Source organism: Narcine bancroftii, chromosome 6 (assembly GCF_036971445.1).
Source record: "Narcine bancroftii isolate sNarBan1 chromosome 6, sNarBan1.hap1, whole genome shotgun sequence".
In the NCBI taxonomy this organism is placed as follows: domain Eukaryota; kingdom Metazoa; phylum Chordata; class Chondrichthyes; order Torpediniformes; family Narcinidae; genus Narcine; species Narcine bancroftii.
The window spans coordinates 204,904,603-204,920,335 of NC_091474.1; the positions used below are offsets into that span (position 1 = coordinate 204,904,603).

Here is a 15,733-nt window from a genome sequence, read left to right on the forward strand (position 1 = left end):
TTTTAATCGATTTCCACTTATGCAATTAATTTGGTATGCCTGATATTGTATGGTACAAATCCAATTCGTGTAGAAATCCAAGTTAACAATTACTTCAATTTTCCCTATTGGAACACAGGTCCCAATAAATGCACATCTCACAGGCATACAAAAATACAGGCTTAATTTGTCTAGAGGATGGCACCATAACATTTTAACTGAAGTTCATTATTTTAAGGTTAATCTGTTTTCATTGTTTGACCATGTAATTCTTACCAGTCCACTCTTATAATATATAGTGCATTTTCTTCCTTCCCTGTGGCCCAATTTTAATGAGATCCCACAGCCCATTTTACTTTTCTTAAAACAAATCATTTACCATGGCTTTTTATACATCCATTGAAATACATACCAACAAGAAAGCTTTGAAAATGATCTTAGTGAAGTGCTCATAGACATTAAGTTACCAGTACTTGTTAATAACCCTGCACTTTAATTTCATAACAATCTGAAACACATTTTTCATTAAATGAATAGATTTAAATTTTCCTGAATTCACAGACTTGCATATGAAAGTTACACGTTTTTGATGAAAAAAGTTTACGGTCTTAACTACATTTTTATCGACAAACACTTTCTCTTTGCGGTACATAATTGTCCTATCCCATCTTAAATTCAACAGCAGATGCAATTTCCATGGTATTGTGTAAAAGTCATACAATATTCCATCTACTGGCAATTGGAATGAAAACAGAACATCTAAGTAAAAATGCTGACATTTTGAACTGACTATTTACATGACAGATGCACTCTGTCGCTCAACATAACCCTTTGAGACTAAGGAAGCATTGCAACAGAAAATAAACAACAACCAGGAAATTAATATTACATTTATTGTGTGAATATTGTAAATCGGTATGCTACAATTGTGTACATCTGCCAACTTCCAACTTGAGAACCGTAAATTTACAAGAAAACATTATTGTCCTATAAAACAGAAAAAAAGCTATTCAGAAGTGCTATCCAATACTCAAAGGATTATGTTCCAAGTAAATTTGATTCCAATTTAGATGCTGTGTATTTGAAAATTTGTTTGTAGAATATAATAAATTGCAATGATAAAGATAACTTATTGTTTGAAGTTCAATGGAGTATTCTTGTATCAAACAGGTACTAATTGTAGCTCTCAAGGATAGACGCTCAACCTGAGGAACAGGGGTACGGCTGGAACTAGGGATTCTGAATCAATGATCGTATTCATTGCTACAGTCCAATGTGCTTTCTACAATGCAAGCCTCAAGATTTTCAAGAACAATGTATTGATCCAAAAATTTAGTTATCTCCTTGCAAATTAAATCTGATGAAATACTGACATACTTTATTATGCAGAGCAGAACCAACTGTAACTACTGAATTTTCTGTTAGAAACTGGATGGGCATAATGAAGATCTTATTTTAAAAAAAGTTAAAATAGCAATACTTGCCAAATGTTTAAGAACTTCAAAACACTGTGCAACACAAAGCACTTATTTTCAAGCAAATTTGGATAGAGAGAAGAAATCTCACTGGTAATAGTTGCTGTTCTTCTTTTTGGAGTATGAAAGATTCACAACTCAAAAGTTACATTGATCAGTCTGTTGCAAAGTTAAGTGACAAACACTTGGAACTCACCAGAAGTGAGATTCTCTTCATGGAGAAGGTGGGAGTCTTCTGGTGTCAGTTTAAATTAACTTCTGCAGCATTATGGGCTACATATAGCTCATTTTTTTCTAATTCAGAAAAAGTTTCTGGTTTAAAATAGGAATCCAATACTTGTTTCAATATTTCCAATGGTTGATATATAGTATGCATCACAGATGTAACTATTTTAATAAAAACAAATTTACAGTGCTTTTTAGGATTTATTTGATGCTGTATATGAAGTTATTTTGTTTAGCTTAGCTGATCAATTTTAAAAATTAAAATCAACAAGCAGTTATGCAAACATTTAAATAATTTTTCAATATCCGCAAAACTGGGAAAGGTCTAACGCATTAGGGGTTACCAATTCAAAGGATGAGATCTCATTCCAGGTTTAGGAATCCACCATTTTCATTAGCTCACCAAATATGGATTTTTAAAAAAGTTTAAGTTCACATCTACCTGAATTTAAGATCATTTGACCACCCACAATAAGTCCTGTGAGGACCTGTTAGTCAAAGTAGCTTTCACAACTAAAATTTTGAATCTACCAATGAATGTAAAATTTTGTAACAGTTATAGATTTTTTAATAAATTATGACTTATAGCAGGGTTCTTAAAATTAAATACACATCCATCAATTTTAAAGACTATAACCAAGTGAACAGTAACATTGGTGGCATCTTTGGTTTTCATATACAGCGTAATGTTTTTTTTAAAAAAGACCTCACAATAAAACAAGCTCAACCAGAAAAAATGGTTCAACTTTAAATGTAGTGCACACACCTTACAATCCTGTTCCCTTACTGCAGAGACGACAAGGAGGGCTCGCTTAAGAGAAAACAGCAGCATCATGTCATGTAAACAGTTCACAATAAAACAATATTAACATCCCCATATGGACCCATTTGCATTGTGTTCATATACTCGCAGTCTCTCGTTGGCTCTATGTCCATTTCTGGAATCGTTTTATACCGTAAACTTTGTCTTTGTAGTCATCCATTCAGAATCACCAAGGATGGTCCCATAACAATAATGGTTATTTGATCATCTTTCTGGATTCAAAAATCAATGGATAGGTTTGTTCGACCGCAGTAGCAACACACTGTATACTGGGTGCTAGATATTAGGAAAGACGTTACAATATAAATGAGACTTCATAAAGTATTCGCAATGCAATGCTATTAATATTTTAAGATGTTTGCTTTGAAGTACATCAACTCAGTGTTTGCCGACTTTGATGTTATTTTCATGAATAGGTAGTTTTATTACAATTTCACTAGGCAGATAATTTTTCAATTGCCGTCCAAGTATCTTGCTTTTGGGTGTTCCCATATTGCTCAATAACTATGACATAACAAGTATGCATGGCAATAGCATCTCCTTATGATTGGATCCAAATAACCATGCTTTTTGGACCTAACTTTCATCACTCAATTTTTCTTTACAATACTAGACCAAGAAAATCCTTGACCAACTAAGCATGAGTATCAATGAAGATGTTTTGACATGCCAAATTAAGAGCCAATATTACAATCAATTCTATATATTTTTTGGAAAGATGACCAAGAAGCTTGATGAAGGCAGGCCAGTAGACATAGTCTTCAGTAAAGCCTTTGACAGGGAACTATAGGTCAATTGCATGGGGTGCAAGGCAAGCTGCAAAAATGGATAAAGTTGGCAAAGCAGTAGGTGAGAGTTTGTTTTTCAGACTGTAGGCCTGTGACAAATGGGGTGCAACAGAGATCTGTGTGGGGTTCACTGTCATACATCATTTATATTGACGTTCTGGAGGAGAATGTAGGTGGCACAGTTAGTAAGTTTACAGATGATTCACAAGTTGGTAAAGTGGACAATGTGAAGGGTCATTTAATATTTCAACAGGACCTTGATCGACTGAGTCAGTGCGAAGAGAAATGGCAAATAGAGATTCATTCAGATAAGCATGAGGTGTTGAATTTTGACAAGTTAAATCAGGTCATGTTATGGAATAAAATGGTAGGGCCTTGGAAGTTTGACAGAGATATCTGGATTAGGTATATAGTTCCCTGAAGGGGAGGTAAAAGGGTGAAGAAAGCAGCATTTGGCATTGAGTAGATGAGTTAGGTCATCAGGCTCCTATAAACTGTACAAGACTTGGAGAAGGTCAGTTTGGAACACTATGTGAAGTTCTGGTTCCCTTGCTACAAGAAGAGTATCATTAAATTGGAAAAAGGTACAAAATGAGATTCATGAGGATGTTATGGGGAGTGGAGGGCATGAGTTGGAAGGAGAAACTGGATAAGCTTGGACTTTTTTCCCCTGGTGTGTAAGACGATGAGGGATAACCATAATCTTTTCCCCAGAGAGGAAGAGTCTAAAACTGGAGGGCATAGGTTTCAGGTGAGGGGGAAGAAATATGTAAAAAGGAACTGGATGGTAACTTTTTCCCACAGTGATATGTATCTAGAACAAGTTGTCGGATTCTAGTACAATTATGATATTTAAAAGACATTTGGACAGGTACATGGATAGGGAAGGTTTAGAGGAATATGGACAAAACACAGGCCAATGGGACTAGCTCAGATGGACATCTTGATTAGCATGGACATGTTGGGCCAAAGGGCCTGATCCACGCCATACAACACAATGATTTTATATTTCACCCATATTTGTAAGAATACTTTGCATTCCCATTTCTATGAAAGGTCCAATAAAATCGTAAAAAATCCTTTGCTTTAAAATCTTGAGTGTTGACGTATTTATTTCATGTTCTATATACATTTACCCTTAACTTCATACTCATTCAAATTATACTTGCTCAAATATTTACATGCTGAATGTGGATCTTTTTTTAAACTTTAATACACATTACACAAAGATGTGGCTAATGTTTGTTGGTCAATTTAAATAACATATTCGATATTCAGTTGGTCTCAATTATTCCTTATTCAAAACCTACATAATTTTCTTACAACTTAATTACTAAATCGATGCAAAGTCCTAAGAAAACTGTAAGTAAAAAATAAAGTTGACTATAATGATGAACACTGGCAATTAGTGCCAGGAAAGAAAACTGGGACTGGGTCAAATAGCAGGGAAGAACAAGAATAGAAAAGTATTCCCACAATTATTATTAACAAAGTAACTTTTCAGCTAATAGCTTCTCATCGCTATTCTTTTCAGAAACTGCTTTTGAAGTACCATGCAAAAAAAATGACAATAATTATTTTTTCCTCAAAAGCAGTAAAACCTCTTTGTGAAATGCATATCACAATTTTTCCCCCCAATATTTTGAGGATAAACAGGTTTGTGGAAAAAAATAAAAGTTCTTAAAATATACATTGCATCTTTGCAAGATGATCAATAATGCAATAGTTTATCATCTTAAGAATGCATGACCAGCTCAATGAAAAAGGTGGGAGCAAAAATGATAGTACGGTCTGCAAGGATTTAGAGTCAGAAAGTTCATAAGAAAAAAAACTCCAAAGACAGTCATCCAAACAGTTGTTCCTTAAAAGGAGTGGCTGTTAGTTTAAGCATGGGGGAATACAATTAAACACTGTTACTAAACATGAACAAGGGAGACTGTCGCACAAAAGGATGGAGAATCAGTGGTAAAATGCATATTGAACGAGAGAGATTAGAAAACATGAAAAATATTTAATGCACAAGAAAAACATACACATGAATGGCTTCATGAAACCAATGGTCATGGCAATTTACATAGTCAATATTTTTGTGAACCTTGGGAAAATTGGGGAAGTTGGCAGTTACTATAGCTGTTATAAATCTGGGACATACAGACGCACCTGTAATTGTTATACTGCCCGTTGAAAAGATTTGAAGAGTAGCCTTTAATGCTTTAATTCTGTAAGATGCTGCGGGATGAAGCTCTGGCTCATAGCTACAATAACAAGAAAAACTAGTATATATAACGAAATAAAAATAACAAATAATTACAATATAGTTGCAACATTCAAGAGCAGAAATCACTTAAAATGTTTCAAATCTGAAATATAAAAAAAAATCTGGAAGGGTAAAACATGTCCACCCTCATTTAAATAGAAAAATCCATTTCAATATATGTAGTTGAGCACTTACAATAGGTGTTTTTTCCCCTTATTTGTTACATTTAACAATTTTAAAATGCATACCTTGCAACTGGACGATTCTTTTTGGTGAATTCTGGTAGCCTTATTTCAAATGGCATTGTACATACAGCCAGAACGTTAACAACTTTATAACCAGCAAACTTTACCTTCAGAATGAAGACAAAAGTTTTATATTTTCACATTTGTTTCACCTTGCATCAATAGTTGACAATAAATTTCTAGCAACAAGTACAATTTATATGTAATCATTGATACATCAGTTTCCCTCTGATCTAGGAGATAATACACAAAAAGTGATAAAAATGTTATCTCTTCTACCTGTAATAGCCTGTATGTTTGTAACAAATGAAAGAAGAGGGGTCAGGCACACTTCACAAAATTGGTTTACCGTATATTCTGGCATATAAAACGGCCCTTGAATGTTAAAAATGTCACTCCAAAAGTAGGGGTCATCTCATGCGCCAAGTATAAAATCTTAACAGCGAAGTCTCAGCGGTTCCATGCTCCAAATATTAAAATACAGCCCTTAACAGCGAAGTCTTAGCGTTCCCCCAAGCCAAGTATTAAAATACAGACCTTAATAATAAATACAGCCCTTAACAGCGAAGTCTTAGCGTTCCCCAAGCCAAGTATTAAAATACAGACCTTAATAATAAATACAGCCCTTAACAGCAAAGTCTCAGCGCTACCCTGCAGAATCCATCTGCCCAGTCTAACTGCTGTTGGCTCTGTACAGGCTTTAAATGATCTGTTAATGGAGCTAAAGATGGTTTATTTTAAAATATGTTAAAAAATTTAAACCTCAGGGGGCGTGCAAGATGGCGTAGAGTCTAGACGTGTAATCTCGACCTCTCTGGCCAGACTTTTAAGAACCTGTTTTTAACTCTTTGTTTTCAGGTTTAAATTTTTTAAATCTTAGCTTAAAGTATCAAGGAATTGTTAAGGCTACTAATGGTAAAAAGTTTAACCTCAAGTACAGAAGAAACTACATTTTTGGAGTGTTGAAGATTTAGAGCCTAAACAGTCTGCTACGACTTCAGGTTTGCTTTCTTTCAAGCCTAAACCACAGAGATTGCCTGTGGCAGCTGAAAAAATGACGACTACTACTCACCAGGAGAAGGACATTGCTGGAATTACCCATTCTCAGAAGGAAGGTGCGTGTGCCCCCAATGTGGATCCCGATCCTGGCAGCCTGCTGACTTTAACAGAGGGGGCACACAAGAAGACGACTCCATTGCTTGAAATACCCCAGGATATACTCCAATCTGAATATTTTGGGTTTTTTTGTGAATTTTTGAAGCAACAATGGGTTGCGGGGGGAGAACAGTGTCGACCCCCTGAGGAAGTCGGGGTGCCGTCGCTGGGAGTCCAGACCCGCAGTAAAACTGTTAAACTGCCTGTTGTTGAGATGCAGCAGGAGCTGCAGTTACCTGGTTCTGCCACTACGCAAGAGAAAGCAGGGCTGAGATTTTCTGAATTACAATGTAAACAGCTAAGCCTTATCATTCACCCTATGCTGAATGAAATGTCTCAGAGGCTCAGTTTGGAACTGGATACAGTTAAAATACGTGTGGAAGCATCTTGTGAGGATTTTAAACAATTTCAGGCTGCTTTTTTGAAATGTCAGCAACAAGTGGCTTCTAATACAGAAAAAGTGTTGGAGGTGGAAAAATCCATTAAAGAATTGCGAGAACGTGAGAGGGAGTTAGAGAGGAAAGTAGATTATTTGGAGAATCAAAATAGAAGGAATAAAGTGAAGATTGTTGGTTTGCTAGAAGGTATGGAAGAACGAGATCCTCTTCGTTTTTTTACCGAATGGATTCCACAAATACTGGGGCAGGAATTTTTCTCTGGAGGTCTGGTATTGGAAAGAGCTCATAGAGCCTTAAGAAGAAGACCTCTGCCTGCTCAACCACCGAGACCCGTGATAATTCGATGTTTGAATTATTTGGACAGAGAAACGATACTTCGTTTAGCAGTGCAAAACGTGAGACAACGACAAGCTCCGTTAATGATTCAGAATAGTAGAGTTTTTTTCTATCCTGATTTGAGTCAAGAGGTTATTCAGCATCGGCGTCGATTTAATCCAGTTAAAGAAGTTTTGTGGCGTAAAGGTTATAAGTCTACTTTTCGCTATCCGGCAGTGTTGAAGGTGTTTTGTGGAGACTTTCGATCTCGGTTTTTTGAGAATGAGTGTGAAGCAATGAGTTTTGCTGACTCGTTGCCAGATGTAAGAGGACAAAGACGTAGCCCACCATCGTCTCCTAAAGAAAAATCTGGTTGTTCTGGAAATGGAAGAAATGGCAGAAATGGGAGAAATGGGCATGGAAAGAGTCCGTTTCCTTGAAATGGTATCGCCGAGTCTGGAATTTCTTGGATGAATAGAAGAACTTTTTTATTTTTATTTTATTTTTATGTCATTATGATATCTTGTTGTTATTCTTTGTTTGGCTGGGGACGGAGAAATTTGCTCTATGTTCTACTAGTCATCAGCCACTGGTGGGTGATCCACACCCAACTTTTGTTTAGGGATTACTACCTTTTGGTAGTTTTTTTTTCTTTTTAACTTTTTTTAAATTTTCATTTTATTTAGACTTTAATTTGTGATTTCTTTTTCTCCTATTGGAGGGCCTATTTACGTTGATCTGAGTCTTTATATATGATATTATTAGTTTTTAGTAATATTAGTGGAAATGTCAAAGTTGAAGTTTGCTACTTTTAATGTTCAGGGTTTAAACAGTCCGATTAAGCGTAAGCGTATTTTTATCAAGTTCGACCTTTGGTAAAACATGTGTTTGGTAGAGATATGATTTTACCTGAAATGATTAAATTTGAGACTTTTGGCATAATGAGATGAAATATTGTTTAATAATGGAAAAAATTACATATGTTTCGCGGATAACTATAGTTTTTTTTATTAATAGGTGGTTGTTATATTCAGAATAGTTACATTTTGATTTATATTGACTAGATTTTAATATGTATGCTTTACTTTTCTTCATTCTTTTCTTTTTTCTTTATGACTCTCCTTAGGAGAGTTGGCTGAAAGGGGGGGGGTTTCCTTTTTTTTTCTTTCTTTTTTTTAATATATATAAAATATAACGTTCATGCTTTGTTTATTGTTATATATGTTACTTATTATCTGTATTTTGAATGAATAAATAAAGTTTCAAAAAAAATTTAAACCTTTACTGGGTTATTTACATTTAAAATATTATGAATTAGTATATTAAATGAGCTTTGCAGCATCACTCCATTGGTCAGCAGCAAGTGCCAGACTTATACAGTAAGTATAGCTCAAAACTGTTACTGACATCAAAACTCCAATTACAAAGAGAAGTATTTTTTTAAAAATGCTTCAGAATGGGGGGCGTGGCAAGATGGCGTAAGGATCAGACGTGCCTTCCAGTCCTCTCCTGACTCTATCTTATTGTTTTGTCTAGAAATGCCCGTTAAAATTCTTTAAAAGTTTAGATAATTTCAGTGCTGTTAATTTAACTTATGATGGTGGAAAAGAGCAAAAAAAATGACAACAGATCATCAAAAAACTACATTTTCCAAAAGTTCAAGTTTTGGAGCCTACCTACAGGAAAGACACCAGGACTCAGCATGAAATGGATCCCAGGAGAGAGGTACAGTGTTCGGATGTAGAGTTCTATGTTACATCGGTATAGCCCCCTAAAGAGGGCGCCAAACAGCCTTTAGAACAAAGAGTTACTCAAAGGCATTTGTCAACTGTAGAGGTGGTGCTGCAATAAAAGAACCTATACAACTTGATGTACTGGGAGAACTTAATACATTATGGACTGGGGAAAACCCCGGCCAGTGTCCTCCAGTTATTGCTGGAGAGGCTGTGGCTGGGGTTTCCACACGCAGTCATACTACAAGGAAGGCAACCAGAATGAAGGAAGGAACAGAAGATCCTTTGGTTATGCAGAAGAAGCAGGAATCTGTTGAGCCAAAATCTCTTCCAATTGAAAAGATTTTTGTGAATCTTGAATCTAAATTATCTTATACAATGCAGGGATTATCCAAGATTATGACTGAACTTGGTACTAGGTTTAATACTCTGGTGAAAATACATTCTCAACAGATGGCTGAGTTTGGAGCTTTTAAGCTTGAAGTGAGAGATAAATTTAATTCGTGTGAAGAAGATATAGACGAAATACGGGATCAAGTTCTTGATGTGACCAAAATGGTTGAAGACTTACAAACTCAAAATAAAAATTTGGTGAAAAAGATTGATTATTTGGAAAACCAATCCAGACGGAACAATATAAAGATTATTGGTTTGCCGGAAGGTATGGAGGGACCAGACCCAAGAAAATTTTTTACTGAATGGATTCCGCAGGTGCTGAGTCAAGAACATTTCCCGGAAGGTATAATACTGGAATGTGCTCACAGAGCCTTGCGTAGAAGACCTATTTCAGGTCAAAGTCCAAGACCTGTTTTGGTTTGTTGCTTGAATTATTATGACAGAGAAATAATTTTACGAGTGGCTATTAGAAATGCACAACGAGAAAATCACCCTTGATGATTCAAAATAATCGAGTTTTCTTCTATGCGGATTTGAGTCAAGAAGTTATGTTCCAACGATGGGAATTCAATCCTGCTAAAGAGTTGTTGTGGAAGAAAGGTTACAAGGCAACCTTTAGATATCCAGCTGTTTTGAAGGTTTTTCAAGATGGTTACCAACCAAAATTCTTTGATTCTCCAAAGGAAGCTATAGCATTTGCTCAAGAGCTGCCAATTACTCAGTTTCAACAGAGACATAGTCCGCCGCAATCTCTAAGGAGACAAGAGATGGAAGAAAAGAGCCGTGCTCCAAGAAGGAATGGTTGTAATGGTGACTCGGCAGTTGGAGCTGATTAAAAGAAGAGTTGTCCTTTTTTTTTTCTAATGTTTTTTTTAAAAAAAAGGGATATTAAATAATGATGATGTTAGTTTAAGATGAAATGAGAGTTGGGGGAGAGAACTGGATAGGCACTATTTCCTGAAAGTCACCTGCTACGTGTGAGTTATCTCACACCCATTTTTTTTTGGGAGTTACCGCATTGCGCGGTTTAGACGGGAGGGGGTATTTTTAACCTCCTACCCGTTTTTTTTTCCTTTTTTTTGTATTATTAGATTAAAGAGTGAAGGGGTTTTTTTTTGTTTAAATATTAAAAAAAAGCATAAGAAAGTATTTGATTGTTTAAAAAACTAAAAATTGATGTGGTTTTTTTTTGTAAAGTTTATTCAGTAGATAAGGAATATCTGAAATTTAAATGTGAATGGGATGGATAAGTTTTTTAAAATATTTTTTCTTTAATTTTAAGGTGAAAGGAGTGGTAATTCTGGTGTATATTATTTTGCTATTTTAGTTATAGAACGAAGGGAATAATGGTGAAAGTTATAAATTGAATTATACAATTCTTAATGAGGCTTGAATTTTGTTTGTGGTTTATGCTCCATTTGTTGAAGATATAGATTTTGTTGTAGATGTGTTTTTATTATTTGGATATCTGAATTTTAACGTAATGATTGGGGATATTTAAATGTGGTATTGGAGCTTTTATTGGATAACTATTCAAGAGTTAAAGGGAAAAATGGTGGAAGAGTACTAAAATTGAATTGTACAATACTTAATGAGGTTTGAATTTTGTTTTAAGATGGTGGTTTATGTGACTAATATGATGATAGATGTGAAGTTAGTTGATATTTGGTGAAGGTTTATCTCTATAGAGAAAGTTTTTTTTTCATCATTTTTTTTAAGAATTGATTATTGTTTAAGAATTTTTGATAGATAATGTTACTAACTTTACTAATTTTTTATATTAAGCTTGAGTTAAATATATGTTTCATCTTAACTCCGTTTGTTAAATATATGCATTTAAGTTTGATTTAAATATGTTTTTTAATTCTGATATCTTAGTATTAATTACTTTTCTTTTTGTTAGTATTTTAATCGATTATGTTTTTGTTTTTTTTTGTAAGTGGGTTTTTTTCTCACATATATTATTAACTTTATTAATTCTTCACTCTTTATTTTGGGGGGGTTGGACTAATTTGAGTTGGGTTATTAATGTGTAATAATTATTTGGGAGGGTATAGTTTATTTAGATTACTGATATTGTATTGTTTTTTTAAATGTAATCCTATATGTTACTCATGTTATAAAATCTTAAATAAAGTTTAAAAAAAAATGCTTCAGAATTAACACGCAAAACAAAACAGGTTGGACATAATCACAACTGAGCAGACATAAACTCGATTTTGGAGATTAGCTCAAACCAATAATTTTCAAGTCTTTTACTAATAATGTATTGAAAAACCAACTCTCTCTGCCCGGATCGGGGCCTCCGCCTGCCTCACTCGACCAAGGCCGGGGCTGCCGCCTCCCTCTTGCTCCTGCCCGGATCGGGACCGCCGCCGCCTACCCTCAGCCCGGACTGGGGCCGGGGCCGCCGCTGCTCTCCCTGTGCCCGGACTGGGGCCGCCGCCTCCAACTCTCTGCCCAGATCGGGGCCTCCGCCTGCCTCACTCGACCGAGGCCGGGGCCGCCGCCTCCCTCTTGCTCCTGCCCGGATCGGGGCCGGCGTCCGGGCTGAGGGTAGGCGGCGGCGGCCCCAGTCCGGGCACAGGGAGAGCAGCGGCGGCCCCGGCCCCGGTCCGGGCTGAGGGTAGGCGGCGGTGGCCCCCATCCGGGCAGGAGCAAGGGGGAGACGGCGGCCCCGGCCTCGGTCGAGTGAGGCAGGCGGAGGCCCCGTTCCGGCAGAGAGTTGGAGGCGGCGGCCCCAGTCAGGGCACAGGGAGAGCAGCGGCAGCCTCGGCCCCGGTCCGGGTAGTATGAACCGACCTAGGAGGGGAGGCAGACCCCTCCAGCCCGGGTAAGAAACCTGCATAGGAGAAGGCCACTCCGATATAAAACCTACGACCCAAGGACCTCGCTGCCAAGTCCCAGCTTGCTTGGCCACGGCACACGAACCATGGGTGTAAAGGATGGGGCCAGTACTGCGCGCACTGCACTCCACCTAAAAGCTCCTTTGCGCAGGCCCGAGGACAGGTCCACATCCTCCCCCTCCACGTCCTCCCCCTCAAAAGATGCTCACAAACTCAAGCTAGCATGCTGGAACATCAGAACCATGCTAGACAAGGCTGACAGCCACCGACCTGAACGTCGGTCTGCCCTCATTGCACATGAACTCCTCAGACTTGACATCGACATAGCCGCTCTCAGTGAAGTCTGCCTGGCAGATGTAGGCAGCCTCCAAGAACGCGGCGCGGACTACACACTCCACTGGTCTGGCAAGCCTTTGGATGAATGACGCCTATCTGGTGTAGGCTTCATGGTCAACGTGCATCTTGGCGGGCAGCAACCTCCTTTGAAGAAGACCGCAGAGTACACCTCACTGACAAAAGGCAAAGGAGGAAAAACCCAACACCCAACCCCAACCAACCAATTTTCCCCTGCAACCGTGTCTGCCTGTCCCGCATCGGACTTGTCAGCCACAAACGAGCCTGCAGCTGACGTGGACATTTACCCCCTCCATAAATCTTTGTCCGCGAAGCCAAGCCAAGAAGAAGAATTGAAAAACCAAAGAAAGGCTATTTAAAGTAAAATATGTTATTACATATCTGATGTGTTTTTTTTTTGCAAAGTAGCCTCAAGAAGGCTACAGGGAAATATAAAATAGCAAAATGCAAAAGTGATCAGTTGCAGCGGCCTGCACCTCAGGGCAACACAGGAATGGGCTTTCGAACCAAGTATCTGCTGCCGGCAGAGCATTGAAACTGGTCAATCACTGCCGGTGGAATGGCAGGGGGCCCAATCGGAGCCTGGCATCCAAGGTAACCAATCAGCAATCGGTCCGCTCAAGCCACGCCCTAGTGGTGACGCGGCCGAGCTGACTATAAAAGGCAGAACTGCCACTGAATAAACTCAGTGTCGAATACACTCTACTGGTGTGTGTGTCTTTCTTCTCCTGTGGATTCGAGCTACAGCAGTACTCTGAGAGCTATAACCTAGCTGTGGCCATAGAGACCTCGCTACAGTAGTGATCCCAACTAGTCCAAATGGTGCTTTCAATCCGAAGATAGAAGAACAACATGCGATCAATGCCGTAGCTTTGAAGTCATGGGTGTAGTTCCAGCAAGCCAAGGCGCACTTTGCCTTTTGACGGATTTCTGCCAACGACCCACAACTACCACGTGGTCAGCGCTCTCGATCAGGACACCGCAGTCCGAATCATTGACTTCCTCCAGCAGCCCCCTGAACAAGGAAGGTATGTAGCCATCAAAGAACTGTTAACCTGCTCTTTTGGGCTTTCAAAATCTGAGCGCGCTGCTCGACGGTTATATATCAATGGTTTGGTGGACAGGGCCCCTTCCGCCCTCATGAGAGACATGCTCGCTCTCAACTATGGCCACACCTCCTGCCTGCTGTTCCAGCAGATCTTCCTGGAGAGGTTGCCCAAGGACATCCGGCTACTCATCGCGGAGGAAGAGTTCGATGACCCCAGGAAGGTGGTTGCCTGACCAGACCTGCTATGGGAGGCAATGAGGGACGCCTGCACTTCGCTCAAGTAGGTGACAGCATTGTGCCATCAATGTCCGGCCAGGAAGACCACCAACTGACTTACCACCAAAACACCACGCCCCACCTGTGAGCAGTACTGTTTCTATAACTGACGGTGGAGTTCTGAGGCCATTGATGCCGCTCCCCCTGCACGTTCCAGGGGAACGCCCAGACTGGACATCATCAATGGCTACAATCACTGGCTAACTGCATAGCCTGCTACACATTCAAGACTCCCTGTTGGGCCGACATTTCTTGGTGGACACTGGGGCACAATACACCGTCATTCCTGAAGGCTGCTGCAGCAAAGTGGGCCAGGAGCTCCGAGCGGCAAACGGTTCCAACATCCACCAAACATTTGGCACCCACACCATTCCCCTATGCTTCGGGGACAGACAATTCACTTGGAAGTTTATGGTGGTGGCTGTGCAACAACCATTACTGGGTGTAGATTTCCTGCGGGCCAACTCACTCCTGTTGGATAGCAAGGGGCACCGGCTGGTGCAAGCCCGGACATTTCAGTCACTCTCACTCAAGGGCAATGAACTCACCAGCCCCGACCTGCACTCAGAGAGAACTGCTGACAATGAATTCGCTCGGGTCCTAGCAGAATTTTCTTCTATCACCATGTGTCACTTCCACTCAGCAGAGCCCAAACATGGAGCGAGGCACCAAATTGTTACAGAGGGCCCTCTCCTCCACGCCAAAATGCAGTGTCTCCCTCTGAGAAACTCAACCTAGCCAGGGATGAGTTCAAAAAAATGGAGGAACTCGGCTTTGTGTTGTGCTCCGATAGTCCTTGGGCCTTCCCTCTCCGCATGATCCCCAAGGCAGCAGGAGCTTGGAGGCCATGTGCAGACTATTACCGCCTCAACGACACCACCATACCAGACAGATATCACATGCCCCATATCCAAGACTTCACCACTAACCTGCAAGGGGCACAGATTATCTCAAAGGTGGACCTCATCAGGGGCTCAGTTCACCCTGAAGGCATCCCAAAAAACCCATCATAACCCGCATGTCTCTGCACGCCCCTCGGGTTAAAAAACATGGCTCAGACTTTCCAGAGGCTGATGAATACAGTGGGCCAAGATCTGCATTTTGCCTTCGTCTACCTTTTTTTTTAAAAAAAAACTTTACTTATTTGAAAGATCATTAGTAATAATACAGCATATTCCATAAAGACAATATATAGATAAAAAAATATATTAAAAAATGAGTCCCCACCCACCCTCCCACCCCATCAGCCAGCTCTCTTAAGGAGAGCCAAAAATATATAAACAGAAACTAAGAGTATATAATAAATCAAAATACATCTAAATGCATATATTCCAAATATGGTAACCACATTAACACAAAAAGAATAATTATCATGCAGATTATATGTAATTTTTTCCATAACAATACAAGCTTTCAATTC

The 15,733-nt window shown here is 39.1% G+C and overlaps 1 protein-coding gene across 7 annotated transcripts in view; it reads right to left on the bottom strand.

Annotated features, from left to right (window-relative positions):
- tbpl1 (TBP-like 1) overlaps positions 1-15,733 on the bottom strand; it is a 194,536-nt gene that overhangs the window by 35,519 nt on the left and 143,284 nt on the right. For 6 of the 7 annotated variants that reach the window (XM_069887297.1, XM_069887295.1, XM_069887291.1 and 3 more), the window contains 3 exons: positions 5,796-5,899; positions 5,451-5,545; positions 453-2,778 (listed from right to left, as the gene is read on the bottom strand). In XM_069887297.1, coding sequence (XP_069743398.1) covers positions 2,699-2,778; positions 5,451-5,545; positions 5,796-5,899 — 279 coding nt within the window. In that variant the 3' untranslated portion in view covers positions 453-2,698. Of the gene's footprint in view, positions 1-452; positions 2,779-5,450; positions 5,546-5,795; positions 5,900-15,733 lie in introns of those variants that run through there. The other variant, XM_069887298.1, reaches the window with a different exon arrangement.